Source organism: Eleutherodactylus coqui, chromosome 12 (assembly GCF_035609145.1).
Source record: "Eleutherodactylus coqui strain aEleCoq1 chromosome 12, aEleCoq1.hap1, whole genome shotgun sequence".
Taxonomy (NCBI): Eukaryota; Metazoa; Chordata; class Amphibia; order Anura; family Eleutherodactylidae; genus Eleutherodactylus; species Eleutherodactylus coqui.
This window is the reverse complement of record NC_089848.1, coordinates 120,454,621-120,476,510: the sequence shown is the minus strand read 5'-3', so window position 1 is coordinate 120,476,510 and position 21,890 is coordinate 120,454,621. Positions and strand designations below refer to the sequence as shown.

General features: G+C 46.7%; 1 protein-coding gene across 4 annotated transcripts in view; it reads left to right on the top strand.

Annotated features, from left to right (window-relative positions):
• Positions 1-21,890, top strand: part of STEAP1 (STEAP family member 1) — a 56,409-nt gene that overhangs the window by 27,939 nt on the left and 6,580 nt on the right. For all 4 annotated transcript variants that reach the window (XR_010787334.1, XM_066585007.1, XM_066585008.1 and 1 more), the window contains exons 3-4: positions 9,240-9,755; positions 15,368-15,532. Coding sequence is in view for 3 of the 4 variants with exons in the window: in XM_066585007.1 (XP_066441104.1) it covers positions 9,240-9,755; positions 15,368-15,532 (681 nt within the window). In the remaining variant the exon portion in view is untranslated. The remainder of the gene's footprint in view (positions 1-9,239; positions 9,756-15,367; positions 15,533-21,890) is intronic.

The following is a 21,890-nucleotide window of genomic DNA, read 5'->3' as shown; positions in this document are numbered from 1 at the left end:
TCTCATTGCAATCAATGGCCTGTCTATACCGAACAGCCACTTTATTAGAGACCCCCATCTAGTAGCGCGTTGGACTCTGTTGGACTTCAGGACCGCAGCAATTCATCATGGCGTAGATTCCACTAGATCAGACCTGGGCAAAGCACGGCCCGCGGGCCACATCCGGCCCGCTGAATAGCTCGGACCGGCCCGCAAAGAGTGTCCTGGTGACTCACCAATGAGTCCGGTGCTCATGTCCACGGGGAAAATCGGGCCCGCTACGGATTCTACATGTAGAATCTGCAGCGGGTCCCTCCTGCCCCGCGGACATGAGCGCTGAAAATACAAATAAATGACAATAAACTCACCTCCCATCCGCTCCGTTTCTTCTCTTCGCGGCGGCGTCATCTTCTCTCGTCGCGGCCGGATCTTCATTCTTCGGCTCGGCGGATGTGCACGATGACATCGGTGACGTGCCCTGCGCATGCGCCGGGCCGAAGCAAAATGATCCGGCCGCGGCTGAGAGAGGATGGCGCGGCGCCGAAGAGAAGAACCGGAGCGGGTAAGTAAAATGTGATTTTTGTGTCCCGCGGATCCGGACGGCTTCCATAGGCTTCAATAGAAGCCCGCGGGAGACCCGCATGAAAATGGAGCATGGTCCAGATTTTTTCATGCTCCATTTTTTTTTAAATCACTTTTATTGACGATCCGCGGGTATTTATCTCCCCCGCGGGTGGTCAATGCATCCCTATGGGGTGCGGATCCGCGCGCGGGAGAAGAGTTAAAATCCGCTGCGGATTTTAATTCTTCTTTTCCCCGTGGACATGAGCCCTAATAAGGGCTCATGTCCACGGGCAAAATGAGATTTAAAATCCGCAGCGGATCTCCCGCGCGCGGATCCGCACCCCATAGGGATGCATTGACCACCCGCGGGTAGATAAATACCCGCGGATCGTCAATAAAAGGGATTTTAAAAAAAATGGAGCATGAAAAAATCTGGACCATGCTCCATTTTCGTGCGGGTCTCCCGCAGGGTCGGCTCCCGCGGGCTTCTATTGAAGACCTAAAATAGGAATTTCAAGGATTTACTCACCCGCAGCGGGCCGCGAAGCTCTTCTCTTCCTCACGGCCGCATCTCCCTTGCTTCGGCTCGGCGGATGTGCCCGGCGCATGCGCGCGGCACGTCGACGACGTGCCGGCGACGTGCCGCCGGCGTAAGGAATTCATCCGCCGGCCGAAAAAGAAGATCCGTCCGTGAGGAAGAGCAGAGCTTCGCCGCCCGCTACGGATAGGTAAATTCTTATTTATTTGTATTTTCAGCGCTCACGTCCGCGGGGCAGGAGGGACCCGCTGCAGATTCTACATGTAGAATCCGTAGCGGGCCCGATTTTCCCCGTGGACATGAGGCCTAAGTGATGCCACTGTAACTTCTGAGTGGAGATGGGAGTGCTCCTTACCGCTCCCCTCTCCATTGGCAGACACGGGGGCCACGCCGTAAAACGGGGTGAAACACTGGGTGTTCACCGCGCCGTATTACAGCGCCATTCATTTTCAATGGCGGCCGTATTCTGGTCGCAAATCGGGCAGCTGGAATACGGCCCCATTAAGGCAATGTGCATGGAGCCTTCGTATGTTGGTCTGGCCCTCTAAAACCATTCCAATTTCTCATGTGGCCCCATGGGAAAATTAATTGCCCACCCCTGCACTAGATGATGAAATTGTTCTGCAGGAATATCGGCCCCTGCGGACAGGAAGCTTCTTGTACGTGTCACAGATTAGATGGAGGTGCTGACATGTTCTGATAGGAAGGGTTCATCGATTCATGCTGCTTGTAGCAAATTCTGACTCCCATCAGCACGGGGCAACAGAAATCTGGTTCCATCTGACCGGGTGATGTTTTTCCGCTGCTCAGTTTTACAATTTTTGCGCTCTTTTGCCCGCTGGAGTCTCACCTTTCTGTTTCTCTCATCAATGGCGCTGCAACTGGTTATCCACTGTTATAGGCCAACCGTGGCAAGAAACGAGGTGTGTGCTTGGAGATGTTAGTTGCAGCACCTACATTGTATTCGGCTGCTGCTGCTGTCTGTGCAGCGCCAGTTCATCAGAGCGATTTCTAACATCCTCCTCCGACCCCTTTCAGTGATGAGCGGTTTCTGGCCACAGAATTCGCTCTCGCTGGATGTTTTTCTTCGATCACGCCATTCTCTGTATACCCTCCACACCGCTGTATGAGAGTTGACAGTGACATCCCGGCCCCAGCTCGTCCAGCACCGATGACCGGCCACGCTGGAAGTCGCTCCGATCGCTGGATTCTCCCATCTAATGTAACTGATCCACAGAAAACTTGTCACGTGATTTTATGCTCCGGGGTCACAGGGAGAATTACCGTACGGGGGAGCGCCAATCGTAGAGGGCCGGCGCTCTGATAAAGTGCTTGAAATGCATGAATCAGTTGGGTCCTCGAGAGCTCCTGCTAATAGACACTCTGGCTAATAAATGGGGGTCCTAAATGATGGATGGGATATTGTAAACTGACAAACCAGGCGACATGGGGTTCTTTATTCTCACTTCGAAGTGGTTGGGAATGTCCCAGCAGTTCCCCCATCCCGACCCCACTGCTTTATGTGGCCTCATTAGTAAAGTACATTGTGAGGACTTTTAATTAAGCCCAGTATCTATCTTCTATTTCTGCCTAATTACTGGTAACAATCCTCTCTTTCTAGTGTGAACAATGCCAATTCCTTCCCTTCTGGCCCGGACACTCCGTCCTGTTTAACAAGCTCTGGGAGTTGTTCTTGCTGTTCTCGTAAATCTCCATTCCAACACAATTTTACCCCTGAGGGCAGACCCAGACAGGCGAGGCTTGTCCGCCTATACGGCTGTTATAATCACAGCTGTATAACGGGACATAACGAAGCCGCTGATCTCTATGGGATTTCACTGGTTCTGTTTTCACCACCTCTTTTCCGGCCGTACAAATCACGTAAAACCACCTCCCCTATCTTCAACTACGTAGTGAATACATCGTGCCGGGAAGACCGGGCAGACGCTATCTTTTTTCAAACTGCTGCGCTCTGGCGTGGAGTTTGAACTCCTGGCAAGGGAGAATAAACTTCCCTCATGCAGGCATAGCTACCGTATGGGGAGTTGGACAATCCCCAATGTTATAGATGTTTTGTACCGATGGGGAGTCAGATTGCAGCACCTAAGCCAGATGCGCCAAAGAAGGTGGGACCACGGGGACTGTCAGATGGATATCACAGGTGGCTCTGTAGTCTCTCCCACCAATGGCGGCAAGGTGCCTGCTCAGTCGCACACAGTGGCACAAAATAATAGATACAGTCTTGATAATGAACAGTGGTTTGTCACGTGACGCCAGCACTTCACCGAAAGCTGTAAGAGTCAATGGCGGGAAATAACTTGACACGAGTCCTGGTAGCTTTTTATAGTAAAGGGGAAGTGCACGGTTTACTGAAGCTTTTAGGTAATTACCAGACTACCAACAATGGCCATCTTAAATAGAGCAATTGGTTTGCAGTAGACAACGGTAACAATGCAGCTGAATTCGTGACTTCAACATTTTCTATTTCTAGAGGAGACACAGTAGTAATTCCCACAGGCCTAGTTATCTGTTGGGCTTACTGGAAAGTTGGTGATTAAGATGGAGATTTTTGTGGACCTTTGACTATCCCTGGTTTTGACTTCACCGGGTTTTTTGTGTAACTCACTGTTTAAGTGGACTGGGTCCCAGTTTCTCTCCTCCGAACTGCTGTCAAGCTAGGGAGCTGATGAATTCAAGCCTCCCTGCTGGAAATTAGCGTGTCGAAGCTGCTCGCTCTGCTGATCTCCTCCTACACGTCCTCCTCCAACGACTTCCCAAGTAGACTCTCCTGCTAACTCCTCATTCACTTCCTGTCCTGTTCCTGCACTTTATCTCTTCTCCTCCCCCTCAGATTACTGGCTCATTATACAGTTTCCTGCTCTGAGCTCTCACCACACCCCTTGACCAATCAGTAAGGGCATGACATACAGCCAATAAGCAGCCAGCTGTTGCCAAGCTTTTAACTTAGGGGGAAACAAGGTTTCTCCGATGTACGGCACTTTCTATATCTCCTGGAAGCAAATAGCAAAGTGTGATAGAACTATGAATATGTGGCTATTCTGGAGGACCCTCTGGGCCACTACAAGATCAATCCCCAATGTCATAGATGTTTTGTACCTGATGGGTAAACTATCGCAGAAGGCCTGATGGTCCAATAACAATTATTAGACAAAATGTCATAGTTGGACCACAACAAAAGGAAAAAATAAATTTTCCTAAAATGTAATTTTTATTAATATCATTTAAATCAAGACACTCGAAGCAAAATAATCAATAAATAGCTGGAATGTGAGGCTATGCGGCCGTGTATATGGGCCAGCGATTATGGCAGATACTCCACAAAAGAAATAGAAAGGATCTTGTTTTCTTGAACTCAGATAATCTGAGAAAGACTTGCTTATAAATAAGGAGTCACGTTTCTGTTGATGTAGAGACCCATCATCAGGAGTCGTTCGAGTAACCTGCCTAGCAGAGGCGTAACTTAAAGCTTCTGGGCCCTGGTGCAAAACCTGTAACAGGGCCCCCAACTATAATGCTTTATTCATAGTACTGGGCTCCCTATATGGAGAAGAGAGGCCTTATGGGTCCCCTAAGGGTCCTGGGCCCGGGTGCAACCGCATCCCCTGCATCCTCTATAGTTATGCCCCTGCTGTCTAGTAAATACGGTAGACAGTAAAAAAACAAATAAAAAACAATTCCCAGCTGATCTATTAGGGTTCAGTCCCTTGTATGTTGCTTGCCGAGGGGGTCAGCCCATGAACTGGAAACCACCAGGTGAGTACGGCAAGCTTAAAAAAAACATCTTTAAAAAGAGAAGGGACTTGAAAATTGGGATATAAGATGCCATTCTTCTAGTACAAAAAGCTTCTCCATTCCTAACAGACCAACTACAGGGCAGAAGCCGCGATGATTAGAGCAGAACAACGCTTTGCGTTTCTCTATCAGCTTCCTGCGTATTCTTAGACCGGGTTCACATCTTCGTTCGGAGGTTCCATCACAAATCTGCCATGAAATACAGGAAGAACTAGCACTGCATGCAACCTTATTTCTGCTGGTAAAAAGCTGGTCAGCTGAGCGGAAACCGAACGGATACCGTTAGGCTGGGTTCACACGGGGCGGAAATCTTGCGGAATGTGCGCACCCGCACCGCACGGAAATTCCCGGAAGATGTCTGCAGAAAGCCTGCAGCATGTGGACAAGATTTTTGCAACTCTCCGCCATGTTGCTGCTTAGGCTCAGGTTTAAGATTGCAGGTGGAATTTCCGTGCCGAAAGTCTGCTGAACCCGCCTTATAGTCAATGGGTCATAAGACGGATCGGTTCGGCCAGGAAATGGAGTGGGAAACCAGAACCCCCAAAATAGATGTGAAAGCAGCCTTACTGACCTGTGATTTATCAGCAGGTGTGGTAGAAACTCTTCGATTGTAAACAGTAATTAACCACAACGCACATTTTAATTGTTCTATAAATATTGGACGCATTAGTTAAACAGATTTGGTGTTATTCTTCAGTAAAATGAGTTTAAATAAGTAACCAAGTCTGTCCGCCTGCAGACGGCCGGGTCGGACCCGGATGCGGACCTGTGTCCCTGCAGAAGCCTGCGGCTCACCCGCTCCCAGCATCTTCCGTCTCCTGCTGTGGGTCGGCTGCCGGCCAGCCGGCGCATGCACAGAGCAGAGCCGGCCTGTCACCACTGACATTTCTGTGCTGGCCTCTGCGAGACCCACACAGACATAGAGCATGCCGCGATTTGTTTTCACACTGACAAATTGCCACTGTTTGCATTGGATTGCGTTTTGTAATGCAGGCAGGCACGGGCAGAAATTCTAAAGGAAATCCCGCCACGGAATTCCCGCCTGTGTGCAGGGGGCCTCTGTGAGTTGTCCTCTATTGTGAAGCTCTTTTAAAAACCATGTGTTGTCGCGATTCAGATTCAGCAGGAGGAGTTACAAGAATGCACAATATTTATTTAAGAACTGAATCATACAAGTCAGTAATGGTATAATAGAAAGTGAGCAATGTAACGTAACGCGCAGTCCCTTTAAAGGTGCACACTCCAATACAGTAAACCTTCACAATGTCCCTTCAAATAACACAGACCAAACACTTGAAACTTGCACAAGAACTGGTGTCTGTAATGTTAGTCCTATCTGTTATAGCAGGCCTGCTTACTAATAAACTGTGTCCCTTTTCCAGTGTGCACACCTAGTGTTTATGTGGAGGTCAACCTCACATACAGTTACATTGCTTGGGAGTCACCACTACCACTTATCCAAGCTTGTCTTGTGTAAAGAGAGCGACTCTACTGTGGATTCCTTTGCTCAGTCTCATTGCTGTATCCGTCAGCCCTCTCCAGTTAGACAATCTCTGAATCAACTACACAGTATTCCATGGTCTCTTGTGTTGGCACCTTTATATTCTGTTCTGCGCCTGCAACTTTGCACAGTCCAGTGCCTTTCTGGCTCCGTCCAGCAGACACACCAAGACCTCCTGTGCAGCACACACTGCCCCTTCCAAATGACCCCATGGCTCACAAGGCTTCAGTAGCAACTCCTGCTCCCTGCTGGACACCTTGCACGATCCTGATGGTGCCGCTGGAGTTGTCCTTTTTATTTGGGGAGCTTCAGCCAATCAGTAAATGTCCTCTAGGCATCCTCTGTTCTACTTCGCTGAAATGTGGCACAGATTTTAGTCCACGCAATAATTTGGTGCAGATTTTGGCACATCTTCTATATATTACTATAGCAACCTTTTAACCCTGTTATGGAAAGCCCCTTACAGAGGCAAAACTAGGCAAATTTACCTTTATTAGACCCACTGGGAAAGCTGGGTGACAACCTCAGTAGGATTAATAATAACTTGTTAACAACTTGACGGAAGAGGAGAAGTCACGGTGGGGGAGGTTTCTTAGGTGAAAGGCTCTTTAAATAACAAACCCAAGTTGTGCCAATGTTGCCCTTTGCCAAATGAGTTTTTCCTGGGCTTCACGTCATTCTGCACACATAACGTCCTGTTGTTCGCTGCGGGCACTTTGGATGAAGTTCTCACTGTGCTAGGAAACCATTCATCTCTGGTGGAAGTGAAATTGATAGGACCTCAGACATGTTCTGGGCTCACACATAATAGCGGGCACAGACTATACACCTGACGGGCTTCATTAGGACCTTATTGATGACAACCAGATAGCAACGACAAGTCCTAAAACTGTATCACTGGATACTCCATACAAAGTCCTAACATACTACTGATGTTCTGAATAGGGTCTGATGGCATATGCTGACTTGGTACATCAAAGTTAAGGGGGAAGGACGGGGGGGGGGGGGGGGGATTTTTGTGTATAAGAAAAGGACTGCTGGGCTGATTTGTGGGCTTGTGTGCCATGGCTGCTTTTTAGTCCCAGACTGTGTGTGTATGTGTGTTACATGTATTATTGTTGCAGATGTGCATTTTTTTACATCCGTGTGCCATCCATGTCATATGTTTTTGCGTGCAAAAAAAAAATGCATGAGCATTCTTGAGGACCTAAATAGGAAAAATAAAGGGGTCACAACTAGAGATGAGCGAACGTACTCGTAATGAGTACTTACGCACCCGAGTACCGCCATTTTCGAGTACTTCAGTACTCGGGCGTAAAGATTCGGGGGGCGCCGGGGGTCGGGGAGAGGCGGTGCGGTGCGGGGGGGGGGAGCAGCGGGGAACAGGGGGGAGCCCTCTCTCTCTCCCTCTCCCCCCCACTCCCCACTGCTACCCCCCGTGCCGCCACGGCGCCCCCCGAATCTTTACGCGCGAGTACTGCTGTACTCGAAAATGGCGGTGCTCGGGTGCGTAAGTACTCGTAACGAGTACGTTCGCTCATCTCTAGTCACAACTCGATTCCTATGTAATGTAACTTCCCAGTGTCATACAAGCATGAAATTTGGAGCGAGCATTCTTTAGGTCCTAAATGAGGAGAATGGGAGGGGATGGCACATTCTGCAGAGGGACATCGGTACATGCAGTCTGAGGAGAATCTAACGCTTCTCTATGCAAATGTTATTCCTCAGTTCCTCTAAAGTAACCGTGACTTCAGAAAACTTTCCGTGCAAACAACACATAAACACCTGTATCAAATATTGATAGAAACTTCAGGACACGCCGCAAAAAAGAAATAAAGCACTCATACAGCTACATTAATAGAAAAATAAAGTCATTGGGGTCAGAAGGTGGCGACAGAAAGTATTTTTTTAAAAGATATTTTATATGAACTTGGCATCGCTGTAATTGTACCGACCCACAAAAAAGTTAACATGTAATTTTTAACCATGTATGCTGTAAAAACAAGCCCCCCAGAAAATGGCACAACTTAATTTTTTTCATTTCACCCCAATTAAAAAATTTTAACGGCATATCTTCTGTTTCTCACATGCAGTGGAAATGGTGCATTTTTCTCAACCAAAACTGCCCACCAACGTGCATGAGTCTTAAAAGATTCCCATTATATTATATGGTTCATTAAGTAGTATAATTAAATACAACTCGTTTCACAAAAACAAGACCTCATACGGCTAAATTGATGGGAAAAAAATATTTTAAAAAAGTTTAGATTTTTATTTTTTGAAAGTAGGAAGGAAAAAATGGAAATTAAGAAAAAGGGAAAATCTCTGGTCCCGAAAGGGCTGCTATATAATTATCATCTTCTACGGTTGGGGTATTAAAGGATGTCTGTGCCCGTACTGAGTGATTAGGCGCATGCACAGTGACTATTTCTTAGGCCATTGTCAGTGCGGCGCAGGCACATTGCAGGTGGATCGCATGACGCCTCCAGTGGGAAGGGCTAGAGGAGTTACTTAGCAAGAATGGGGCGGTTATTAGCAGAAAAGGCTGGAAAAGAGATGGACCGCCCATTGGACAGTCCGGTGCTCATTAGCATATGGAGCAGGAGAAAAGTACTGGCCAATGTCTTTGCATAAGAGACACTTTGGTAAAAAAAAATAAAGGTAACGCTGGGTTCATTATGACAGTGAATACATAGTAGAACATTGGGTTACTGGGCCAAATTTAGGTGACAGACTTCCTTATTATAATGTCATAGCAGAGCTCAGAATAAATAATCCAACCTATAAACATAAATGTTGGGCATTAAACTTTCCTGTATTTTTTTATTTTCTCCCCTTTCATAGAATGTGGATTTACAGCTGAACAGCAACAACAATTATCATCCCAAAAACTGTGAAGGAGCAGATTATTACGATGACTTTGACTGGGACTCCACCAGCATCAGCAACAAAAAAATGGAACTGTTTCCAAAATGGCGACTACCGGCAAAAATAGCATTTTCTCTGTCACTGTTCTTTTTCATCTACACGTTTCTCAGAGAGGTTCTGCACCCTTTTCTGACACAGAAGAGGAATGAATTCTACAGAATTCCAATCCTGGTGATTAACAAAGTTTTGCCGGATGTTGCCATCACGCTACTGACTTTGGCCTATCTGCCCGGAGTATTAGCCACGATTCTTCAGCTTCATCGAGGCACGAAGTACCGAAGGTTTCCACGTTGGTTGGACACTTGGATGCTTAGGCGGAAGCAGTTTGGGCTGTTGGGTTTCTTCTTGGGAGCAATGCACGCCATCTACAGCCTGTCCTACCCTATGAGACGCTCCTACAGATATAAACTTCTGAACTGGGCGTATGAGCAGGTATTTTCTACCAGAATCGGCACACATCTCTCCTAAAATACTCTGCGATAGCAATGCACCATCCATTATTACTGTTGCAACCTTGTAGTAAATCAGTAGTGTTACATTACTAGTAGTGTGCACAGGTACGCACGGCGCGGGACTTACAATGCTAGTCGTGTGCACAGGTATGCACGGTGTGGGACTCCCTGACCCTCAACTACGCCAATGTCCCTTCCTGGAGATAGCCCTGAAGGTGGACAGGTCCAGGCCACCAACACTGACCCTACGCTGCCTAGTGGCAAGACAGGAAGGAATCGCCGTACCTATGCAGAAAACAACTTACTGGTACTGATAGGCTAGGCTGAAAGGATAGACCAATATGACAGGAAAAAGTACCAGAGCCAGAACTCAGCAGTTCTGAGCAGCAGGACTGCTCAGGGATCACTGGAGAATAATCAGCCACTCCCAGGCAGCAAGAGCTGGATCTAATAGGGAGGCGGGAGAAGCTGATTGGCAGACAGACATGTTAATCACCAGCACCCCTCTCAGCCACTAGCAGGGTAATTAACCTAGACTAGAAGGCACAGGAGCTGTTAACCCTGGCTTGTCTGGACAAAACCTACAGAAACAAGGTGTGCTGGCAATTAACTAACTATGTACTGACTGACATAACAGTAGTGTACAAATGCATCCATAACTGATCCCAATCCTCGTAGAAGCACCATACAGCCCTAACCAAAACGCTACTGGCCTTTCTATTTCATGCCCGTCTACTTGTCCCCTGGGCAAGTAGTGTCAGTCCTGATTTTCTCAGTAATTTAAGTAGAACAGAGGACATAAGAGGCTGCCAGACACTAAAGCCCCAGTTACATGGGACGAATGTCGGGCAAACGATGCCCGACACTCATCCCCACATGTACTCACTTCCATGCTGTTGCACAGGAGTCAGTAGTGCTCACAGCAGAGCGTCTGGAGGAGATTTCACTCCTTGCTGTCCCACGCCCCTCTCTATTCACTAACATAGCAGTTGTTCAGTACTGAACAGCTGCTGTTTACACTGAACAATCATCGTTCAGCTCATCGTCCATCGTTTATGCTGTATAAACGATGGACAATGAGCTGAACATTAATCATTCAGTATAAACAGCAGCCGTTCAGTATTGAACGGCCGCTGTGTTAAGTGAATGGAGAGGGGCGTGGGAGGGTGAGCAGTGAAATCTCCTGCAGCCTCCCGAGGCCCCTTGCTGGCCGCTCTGTCAGCGGTACCCAGCAATACTCGCTCCTCTGCAGCACGGGAGCGAGTTTGTGCAGGGACGAGTGTCCGCATCGTTCGCCCGGCTTTTGTCCCGTGTAAATGGGGCTTTAGGACCCCTGTCCATGGTGTCGCAATGATTCTCCGCTCATGGACAGGGGTCTGGCGCTTTCAATAGCAATGCTTCAGACGGCGTGATTCACCAGCGGAATCACATCCATGGACAAGGGGCCTTAGGGTTGCTTTACATAGGAAAACTGTTGTTGGAATAGTCAGTCTATAGAATTCTACAAACGCCAGTTGTTTCGTGTAAACATGGCCACTAACTGGCTGACGAGTGAGAATTCATTTACTTGCTGCTTTGTGTCAGCTCGCATGAACATAATTGCTGGTTGGTTAATTATCGCCTGTTGTTTTCCAACAACTAGCCAACAACTTTCCCTAAACACATGTGAGGGATCCTAGACTGAACAGTTCCTGCTGGTCTTCAAAGGAACACTTACTGGGTTTGGTCATCGCGAATATATTCCCCGCTGCTGTCTCTGGTTGGACAGCCTCTAACAGCAGTGAGAGTTCACTCGAAGACCGCTCCATGTATTTATGTGGACTCGGCAACCAATAAGCATGCATCGGGGAGTCGACGTTTCAAATACACGCCCGCCAAAGAACCTCACACCCAGAACTACCTGAACAATATTCCAACCCGTGTAAATGCTTCCAACAATTCGTTCAGCATTACGATATTAGACACCAATCTCTCCATATAAGAGCACACAAACGTTATTTATACGCTGCAGTGGCTGTTTCGAGCGACTATTCAGACAATAGTTGCCCTGTGTAAAGCCACGCTAAGGGCTCCGGCACACTTGGATTTTTCTTACACATTTCTTCCACGCAATTCTCAATGGAACTTTCTAATGTTAAAAACGCATCGCACAAAAATTGCAAAGCGCCGACCTGCGATGCGTTTTTAACGTTAGAAAGTCCCATTGACAATCACGTGAAAAAAACGCAGCGATATCACGTGAAAAAAGCGCACAAGAAAAACGCAAGTGTGCAGGAGCCCTCAAAGTACCTCCACAGGGAGCACAATAGCGTCCGGCAGCCATACCAGCGACTATCACTCCTGTTCTTTACACAGTAGCGATAGTCATTTAAATGAATGGAGGCAGAGAGGGCTGGGATGGTTCCAGGAGTCTCTCAAAGATTGAGCCGCTCCTGTTTACTCAACCCGACACTCACTTAGGTTTTAGCTCTAACGAGTGAGCAATTTCTTGCTTAATGCCCAGTCATTAGCCGCTTGTACACTGGACAGTTATCTCGAATTTGCCGCTACCAGTCATAATTCAGGCGATAAACGCCCTTTAAAGGTGTCTTTAGAATGTAAATAATAATTATTAGGTAATTAATAATACTAGTTTTTATGGTGGTGCAATGCGCCACACAGCTCTGCTACATGCACATCACACACATAGCTTTGCTAAATGCATGGCACACACACAGCTCTGCTACATGCATGTCACACACACAGCTCTGCTACATGCATGTCACACACAGCTCTGCTACATGCATGACACACACACAGCTCTGCTATATGCACGTCACACACAGCTCTGCTACATGCACGTGACACACACAGCTCTGCTATATGCACGTCACACACAGCTCTGCTACATGCACGTGACACACACAGCTCTGCTACATGCACGTCACACACACAGCTTTGCTACATGCACATCACACACAAAGCTCTGCTACGTTACCTTTGCATACGAGCTGCATGTGATTTACGAACTTCAGCAGCTCGCTGAGTAGATATGTTCGCTCGTAGCTTCCGCATGCGAGTTGCATGTGTTTTACAAACTTCAGCTGGTGGCTGAGGTGAAATTGCAGCTTGTTGCTGTGTCATGTAAGCTGCATGCCAGCGTTGACCCCTCTGTGATGACATGTTTGCACTACAGTGACGGTTTGTTCCAACACTGGACAACGGTTGATGATTAGATGAAGGCTGGACCGGTGTTGGCAGCGTTAGCACTTGAGATGACATGATGTCATGTTCAGGAGATGTGAAGGTAGGGGTGAAGGACTATGCATCAATGTTGTTGGTCAGTATGCACCGCCAGCCATGTATGTGGATATTTGTGAGGTGTCGTTTCTTGGAGTCTCCACACATGTGTGCAGCTGTCTCACAACATACAAACTGCCAGACTGAGTACTGCTGTATCCATAACAACTAAAGCCCCAGGGGGTTTGTGGGGGATGTAGTCCGCCTATAATCCCTCATTCAGCTCAGAGACCATGTGACTGATCACATGACGGTGACATCATCACAGGTCCTGTCAGCACATAAACTATGTATTTGTAAATTTGTGAGGTGTCATTAAATGGAGTCTCCACACAGGTGTCCAGATGTCTCACAAGCAGCTAGAAACTGCCAGACTGTGGAGCTAAGAGCCGGTAACTGACATCACAGGTGCTATCAGGCTCTGCATGTAACTCACACAAATTTGACGGACAAGTGGTTGTTAGTAGTTTGATTTATCTCCGAGGGAAACAAAAGGATTAGACTGGAAAGTCCATTCCTCTTGATCAAGCACCTGCCAACGAACATAGATATTAGATTGTTGGCAAGCTCCTTCTTGTAAATCCCTCCCATATACATAAGATTTTAGTTGTCTGAACCCACCAGTAACGGTGGGGCAGGTATTTTTGGCTTTTTCAGTGAATATGTGTTTTTTTCTTTTTCCTCACCTCTGTGATTTTATGTAATTTATTGTGAGTTAGCGTAGGTACTGACGGAAGCGGTGTGACCTCGACGCGGTCCGTCAGCCTATGCGTTTTGGCCAAAATGCAGTACTAACACCCGCATTTTATTAGTATGCATTAGTATCTTTGTATGTAGTTTGCTAGTTGGTGGGGGAGCCCAAGATGTCAGCCAGTGTGGCCCACCTTGGAGATACAGGGCAACCCGCTGTCATATCAGCCAGGGTTGATATCCTGTATGGTGGGTCACCACCCATCTATGGCTGACATCTTTGGTATCGTTCACATGTGCAGGCTATTAGTATATGCAGTCACTCCTCCCCAATCTGGGCTGGGTTGAGTGGGTGGCTGCATATTAGCCTGCCAGGAACAAGCTGCTCCTCCACACATTATTGTCTGGCTGACTACATATTTTCAGGGCTTAAGGCCATTGCGCCTGCCCTACGGCGATTGTGCCGGTGGCGATTGTGCCTGCCTTATGGCGATCGTGCCTATGGCGACCGTGTCTGCTTCGCAGACTTTCAGGTATTTTTGGCTTTTTCAGTGAATATCTGCTGTATCCATAGTAACTGAGGCTGCAGAGGTTTGTTGGGGATGTAGTCTGCCCATAATCCCTCATTCAGTGCACAAGAATAAAGGAACTGTGATGACACTACTGTCATGTGATCAGGGGGTGGAGCTAAGAGCCGGTAACTGACATCACAGGTGCTATCAGGCTCTGCATGTAACTCACACAAATTTGACGGACAAGTGGTCGTTAGTAGTTTGATTTATCTCCGAGGGAAACAAAAGGATTAGACTGGAAAGTCCATTCCTCTTGATCAAGCACCTGCCAACAAACGTAGATATTAGATTGTTGGCAAGCTCCTTCTTGTAAATCCCTCCCATATACATAAGATTTTAGTTGTCTGAACCCACCAGTAACGGCGGGGCTGGATGACTCTAATGTGTATGGTGGCACCTCAACTTTCCTCTGACAGATGATGTCAGTGGAAACCAGGATGAGGATGTTGATTTTCAACGCCCAATCCTTTTGTTCCTTAGGAGATAAGCCGCTGCCAGAGCTGTGTAGCTGTGATTTATCTCCCTAAACGCATGCATGTTCAGCTGCCCCATGAATGTCTGTGGGGCCGCCAGGTGAAACAGCTGTCAGGCAGACGATCATTCATCCGAGACTTGTTGAATGTATTTGGGTAGTTTAGTACCTATTGTCTAATAACCAGTTTAATTTGGCATTCACTTTGGGTAATCCCTTTTTGCTAGAAGTGTCTATTGGTGATAAACTGGGAGTCCCGCTGCTGGGATTCCCAGCAATCAGCACTAATCTGTAGGGGAATGCAGCAAAGAAGTGTCCAATTTCCCTGCAGTGCCACCACAGGAGAAATTAAGCATTACACCGTGCCTACAGAAATCAATGGGCTGTTTATGTAATTCATGACAGGACAAGTCCTCCAGAACAAAAGACACTCTTTATAGCCGCTATGGCTGTCAGATTAGGTTACATAACGGATGACTCCAATCTCTTAACTCCTATTATTTCCTACCAGGGTGTTTGAAAATGTCTTTACTAATCCCAGATTATTCCTTTAATATATAAATATCTATATTTTTACAGGTTCAACAACAAAGAGAAAACAGCTGGATTGAGCACGACGTATGGAGGATGGAGATTTACGTGTGCCTGGGAATTATAGCTCTTGCCATACTGGGTATATTGGCGGTGGCTTCAATCCCTGCTGTTGGGAACTCGTTGTCATGGCGGGAGTACAACTTCATCCAGGTACGGATCATATAGGATTTCATATGACTATAATGGGATCTTTACAGGGGTGTCTACTTTGGTCAATCCATTTCCATTATGTAAAGGTCCCCGGTGGCTCACAGACTGCGGGGTGTTTTATAGGTAAACTCATTTTTGTGTCGGTGATGCAGAGGAAGTCTCTTCTCTCCACAGCCTGTCTCTGCTTCTTCCCCATGATGTCTATGCAACTGGCCTATCTTTGTCCCTTCTAACTTGTTATTTTCACCTTGTAGCATGCCTGTTCCTGTCATGACCCATTTCTGCCCCCCTCCCGGAACGGGTCTTCCACCTTCATGGGCCATGTCTTCCCTCTCCGCTGCCTCCATGACCCGTTGTTTCCCCCTCCACAACTCATCTCTTATCTTCCTGCTGCCCATCTTTCTTCCTCCCCCCATGGCCCATATCTTCACCCCTTCCAAAGCTCATCTCTTCTCCTCCACAGACCATTTTTTCACCCTCTATGGACCATTTCTTTCCCCTCTTCTATGGCCTGTTTCTTTCCCCTATCTCATTTCTTTTCCATAGCCCATCCATATCCCCCTCCATAGCCCAATTTCAAAGGCCCATTTAGACTCAATCAAAATTCACTCAAAGCCATCTTTTGAGCCATAACCATTGCATCTAAATTCTAGAAATGAGCGATGAACTTTTATCAGCTGCCTGGCTGTTATCGAAGTCGGCAGCACTGATAAGATTCTTTTTAGCTCGTGTCCCGCTGGTAGTTCACAGCGGTACGCAAGCTGTAAGCTCAGAGATCAGTGCAGCTGTTTGCTTATTCAAAACAGTTGTATTGTTCGCCGAGACATGGCAGCAGTGTCCCGCTCTGCCTGCATAGCTCTTTAGTAGCTAATTAGCTACTATAGACTATGCAAAGATGATCGCTCAAAACTGTAACTTAAACTGTTGTTTGAGCGATTTTTGAGCAATCATCTTTCAGTCTAAATGGGGTCTTCCCTTTCTCTGGCCCATCTCCCATCTCTTCCCTCCCTCCACGGCCCATCTCTTTCCTCCCTCCACGGCCCATCTCTTCCTTGCCTCCACGGCCCGTCTCTTCCTTCCCTCCACGGTCAGTCTCTTTCCTCCCTCCGCATCCCCTCTTTTCCCTCCCTCCACCACGGCCTGTCTCTTCCCGCCCTCTATGTCTCTTCCCTCCCTCCACGGCCCATCTCTTCCCTCCCTCCACGGCCTGTCTCTTCCCTCCCTCTATGTCTCTTCCCTCCCTCCACGGCCCGTCTCTTCCCTCCCTCCACGGCCCGTCTCTTCCCTCCCTCCACGGCCCGTCTCTTCCCTCCCTCCACGGCCCGTCTCTTCCCTCCCTCCACGGCCCGTCTCTTCCCTCCCTCCACGGTCCGTCTCTTTCCTCCCTCCGCATCCCCTCTTTTCCCTCCCTCCACAGCCCATCTCTTCCCTCCACAGCCCATCTCTTCCCTCCCTCCACGGCTTGCTCTTCCCTCCCTCTATGTCTCTTCCCTCCCTCCATGACCCGTCTCTTCCCTCCCTCCACGGCCTATCTCTTCCCTCCCTCCACGGCCCGTCTCTCCCCTCCCTCCACGGTCCGTCTCTTTCCTCCCTCTGCATCCCATCTTTTTCCTCCCTCCACAGCCTGTCTCTTCCCTCCCTCTATGTCTCTTCCCTCCCTCCACGGTCCGTCTCTTTCCTCCCTCCGCATCCCCTCTTTTACCTCCCTCCACAGCCTGTCTCTTCCCTCCCTCTATGTCCCTTCCATCCCTCCACGGCCCGTCTCTTCCCTCCCTCCACGGTCTGTCTCTTTTCTCCCTCCGCATCCCATCTTTTCCCTCCCTCCATGCCCTGTCTCTTCCCTCCCTCCACGGCCCATCTCTTTCAGCCTTTATGGCCCATCTGTTTCTTCTCTATTCACCCTTCCTGTCTATCTCTGTCCTTTCTATCTTCTTACTATTGTTTTCCTATCCTAGTCTACTCCCTCCCTGTCCTATACTATGTCCCCTCTCTGTTCTCCCCTGGGCCTTGTTGCCTCTTGTTTGTCTCTGTTCCTTCTCTTTCCTGTCTCTTCATTCCCTATCTCATCTTTTTCACTGTCCATCTGCATTATTTACCCCATAAAACTAATGTATAAAGCTGAGGTTTTTCTATAAAGGAGCTTACAAGGGCTTTAGAAATGTTGAAAAATACATTTTGCGCTGTTATCAGGTGGACCGCACAGCTGGAGATGATCCAGCCGCAGGAGAGTAATCTCAGCTGTCAAGGGAAGCCATGTCACGGAATTGTATTCACACCCACAAAGCCATATAATGGTATACAGGCAGAGCCAAAAAGTTCTAAAGCTGATGAAAATCCCATCTGAAAGCCACCGGACGCCGACTAATCCCGTGACTCAGCAGTTACTGCACATAAGCAGGGATGAAAACGGCTCCAAAAACAGGAAAATATCTGCTAAAGAAATCGTATGACATAATAATAGTTCACAAAGTACAAAACAAACGTTATAAATGAAGAAATTAATGCTGTTCATATTCTCATGGGCAGTCCGGCCTCTTAACCCCTTAATGACACGACCTATTCTGGACTTAAGGATGTCCCGATTTTGGAGGGATTTTCATCTCCACTTTTCAAAAGCCGGAACTTTTTTATTTCTCCGCTGACGTGACCGCAGGAGGGCTTGTTTTTTGTGTGGTGACCTTTAGTTTTTTATTGGTTCTTTTTTTCGGTACATATAATGTATTGCAGAACCTTTAATACACTTTTTTGGAGGGCAGGAAGAAAAAATATCAATTCTGCCAATTTTTAACAGCATTAATCATGCAGCATAAATGACATGACACATTTTTTTTTTCTTCGGGTTGTAACGATTATGACAATACCAAAATTATATTTTTTCAGGTTTTTCTACTTTTGCACAATAAAACCCCTTTTTTTGGAAAACATTTTTTTGCATTGCTGCATTCAGAGTCCCATAACTTTTTATGATTCCATGGACTGAGCTCTGTGAGGGCTTATTTGTGGCGTGACGAGCTGTAGTTTTTATTGATACCATTTTGGGCCACATATGGCTTTTTTAATCACTTTCCTTGCATTTTGGGGGGTGTGAAATGAACAAAAAAAGCATTTGGGCTCAGTTTTTATTGCTTCTCTTTTTATAGAGTTAGCTGTGTAGGATAAAAAGGGTGTTTCATTTATTCTATGGGCCGTACAGATGGGATGATACCAAACGTGTTTTGTTGTTTTTTTTAAACAGAGGGGAAAGTGCAGAAAAAAGGTTGTTTTTTCTTTATATATTTTTTAACATTTTTTTAACCATTTTTCTTTTTTACATTGTTTATGTCCCTGTAGGGAACTTGAACCTGCGGTGCGATGATCGCTGTTATACATTGCAGTATGTCTGTGCTGCAATGAATTATCACTATTCATAATGATCATAGGCTATGTCAACCAATCAGCCCTTTGCGATTACATGGCAGAAGGCCCTGAAATTACAGAGGGAACACCCTCCCTCTGTGAACTGTTTACATGCCTGTAAGGGGTTAACAGCAGGGATCAGTGTTCTTACTGATTCCCCCTACATGGCTCTGAAACCAGATGCTCAGCCACTCGGTGTAAGAATGACCTCAGCACGCACAAGTTCAAATAAATTATGTGATTTTTGGTGCATATGGCCTAAATTGTGGCACGTCTCCTTTATTGACTATTTCCTGGCCTGCGTCCATCTTTTTTAAGAACGTAATCAGTTTTTGGAGCATCTACTAGTTTTCTGGCGCTTCTAATTATTCACCACATTTACAAGCGCCATTCACATCTCTCATAAATATGGCCCAGATTTTACCCGTCAGCAGCTTGTATAAAACCGGCACAAATTACACCTTTATTCATAAATAAGCCCCAATGGAGCGGGTCATCTGCACTAAGGAATGGTGAGTTGTGCGTTTGGACATGTTAGTTGGAGCTCCAGCATCGTATTTGGCTATTCTTGACTGTGTAGCGCCTGTTTATTAGAACGATTCCTGACATCCTCCTCTGACCCCTTACACAAGAAAACCCCACAAGTTGGCAGAGAAATCCCAGCTCCAGCCCATCTAGCACCGATGATCGCCCTCGCTGGAAGTCGCTAAGATCGTGGGATTCTCCTATCTAATGTGGATTCACACTGAAACTGATCCATGGAAAACTTGTCACGTGATTTTATGCCGCACTCCGGGGTCACGGCGATAATGTCCATACGAGGGGAGGTGCTGATCAAATCATGTAGGTGAATCTGATCCTGTTCGGTTCAGCCATGATGTCTTTGGTCAGCCATCTTGTCTACTAGATGGTAGATATTAGTTCTAATAAGCATAATACTCTTCCTGAGCTGATGTTAATTAGCTCAATTATCTACCAGCAGTGGAGCCTTCTTATCTCCAAAGTTAAGTTGCTATAATCACTTCTAGCCTAAAAGCAATTATGTAAAACCAGCTGCCCTTTTACCGCGTAGGTAGTTGTGTAAAAGGGCCCTAATGTCCTTCTAGATAAGCATCTATGTGTCTACCAGAAAGGTTCTGGAAAATGCTATTAGTATGATAATTAGACAAGTAGGCCCTATGATCTCATATCTGTGGTGTTGATGTAATTAAGCAGCCCATAGCAGCAACCAGGGTTTGGGGCACATATCAAAAAGTAACATATCTAAAAGTTTCCATCATGTCCCCCCACCCACCTCTCTTTTCTCTCCTCCTCTAAGGGCCCTTTTACACGGGACAATTATTGTTCCAGTTATTCAAAACCCCCCGTGCTTCTGCAGGGTTTTGAACGATAATCATCCAGTGCAAAAATTGAACTACTCGACCCTCATCCAGTTTTAAGCATGCTTAACGCTGCAGGACTTACAGTTACGTCCTGCACATTCGTGGTATGCATGGAGGGAAATCGCAGGGCGGCCTCACTCTTACAGCAGACATTGTTTCTTACGGAGGACACCCACCTGCAACAGCTCCGATAAGTCATGCGGCTCATCGGAGCTGTTAACCCTTTAAACCCTTCCCACTCCAGGACGTACATTTACGTTCTGGAGTGTCGGGGTATGTAAGAAGAGAGATCGTGTGTGACCTCTCTTCATACAGTGTGAGCGTCAGCTGTTTATTACAGCTGACACTCACAGGCTATAGCTGCAATCGAATTGCGGCTATTAACCCATTAAATGCTGCTATCAATTCTGACAATGGCATTTAAATCCCCCAAACGATGTACGGGGGACCCGTATCGCTCCCCCAAGGTGAGATCGGAGAAGCCGTGCAGGTGTCATGGCAGTCGGGGGCCTTCTGAAAGGACCCAGGGCTGCCTTGGGAGACTGCCTATTAGGCCATCCCCGTGGGGTGGCTTGATAGACTGCCTGTCAAATTGCATTACGTCATACTGGAGGAGCGATCAAAGCATCGCACGTTGTTGTCCCCCAGGGGGTCTTAAAGGAAAACGGAAAAAAAATCAATAAAGTTTTATTAATTGTAAAAAAAAAAAAAGTAATAAAAGTTAGATTATCCCCTTTTGCTTTATCTATAATAAAAAAATGTAAATCATAGAAGAAAAATACATATTTGGTATCGCTGCGTCCGTAAAAGTCCGATCTATCAAAGTAGCCATTAGTTACCCCGCAAGATGAACGTCGTCCGGAAAAAAAAGAACGCCAGAAAAGCACTTTTTCAGTTACCCTGTCTCGCAGAAAAAACGCAATAAAAAGTTATCAAAATGTCGTATATATTCCAAATTGGTGCTAACAGAAACTACAGGACGTCCTACAAAAAATGAGCCCTTACACAACTACGTCGACGGAAAAATAAAAAAGTTATTGCACACGGAAAATGGCAGAAAAAAATTGAAAAACTTAAATGTCTTCGAAAAAAGTAGTAGTACAGGAAAAAAAAACTATACAAGTTTTGTATCGCAGTAATCGTACCGACCCATAGAATAAAGTTACCATGTTATTTTTGTTGCAGTTTGTGCGCAGTAGAAGCAAGACGCACTGAAAGATGGCGGAATGTCATTTTTTTTTTTCATTTCACTTTTTAGAATTTTTTTAAAGTTTTTTAGTACATTATATGGTACAGTAAGTATCACCAGTGAAAAATATAACTCGTCCCGCAAAAAACAAGCCCTCATACAGCGACGGAGATGGATAAATAAAGGAGTTATGATTTTTCTACAATGGAAAGGAAAAAGCAAAAATGGGAAAAAAAAGGGGCCGCGTCATTAAGGGGTTAAATGTCAATTCTACCAGCGGTATTTAAATCCCCCAACCGATGTTCAGGGGTCCTGTTTGCCCCCACCGATGAAATCGTGGGTTGCCGTGCAGGCATCATGGCAGCCAGGGGCCTTCTGAAATGTGCCAGTG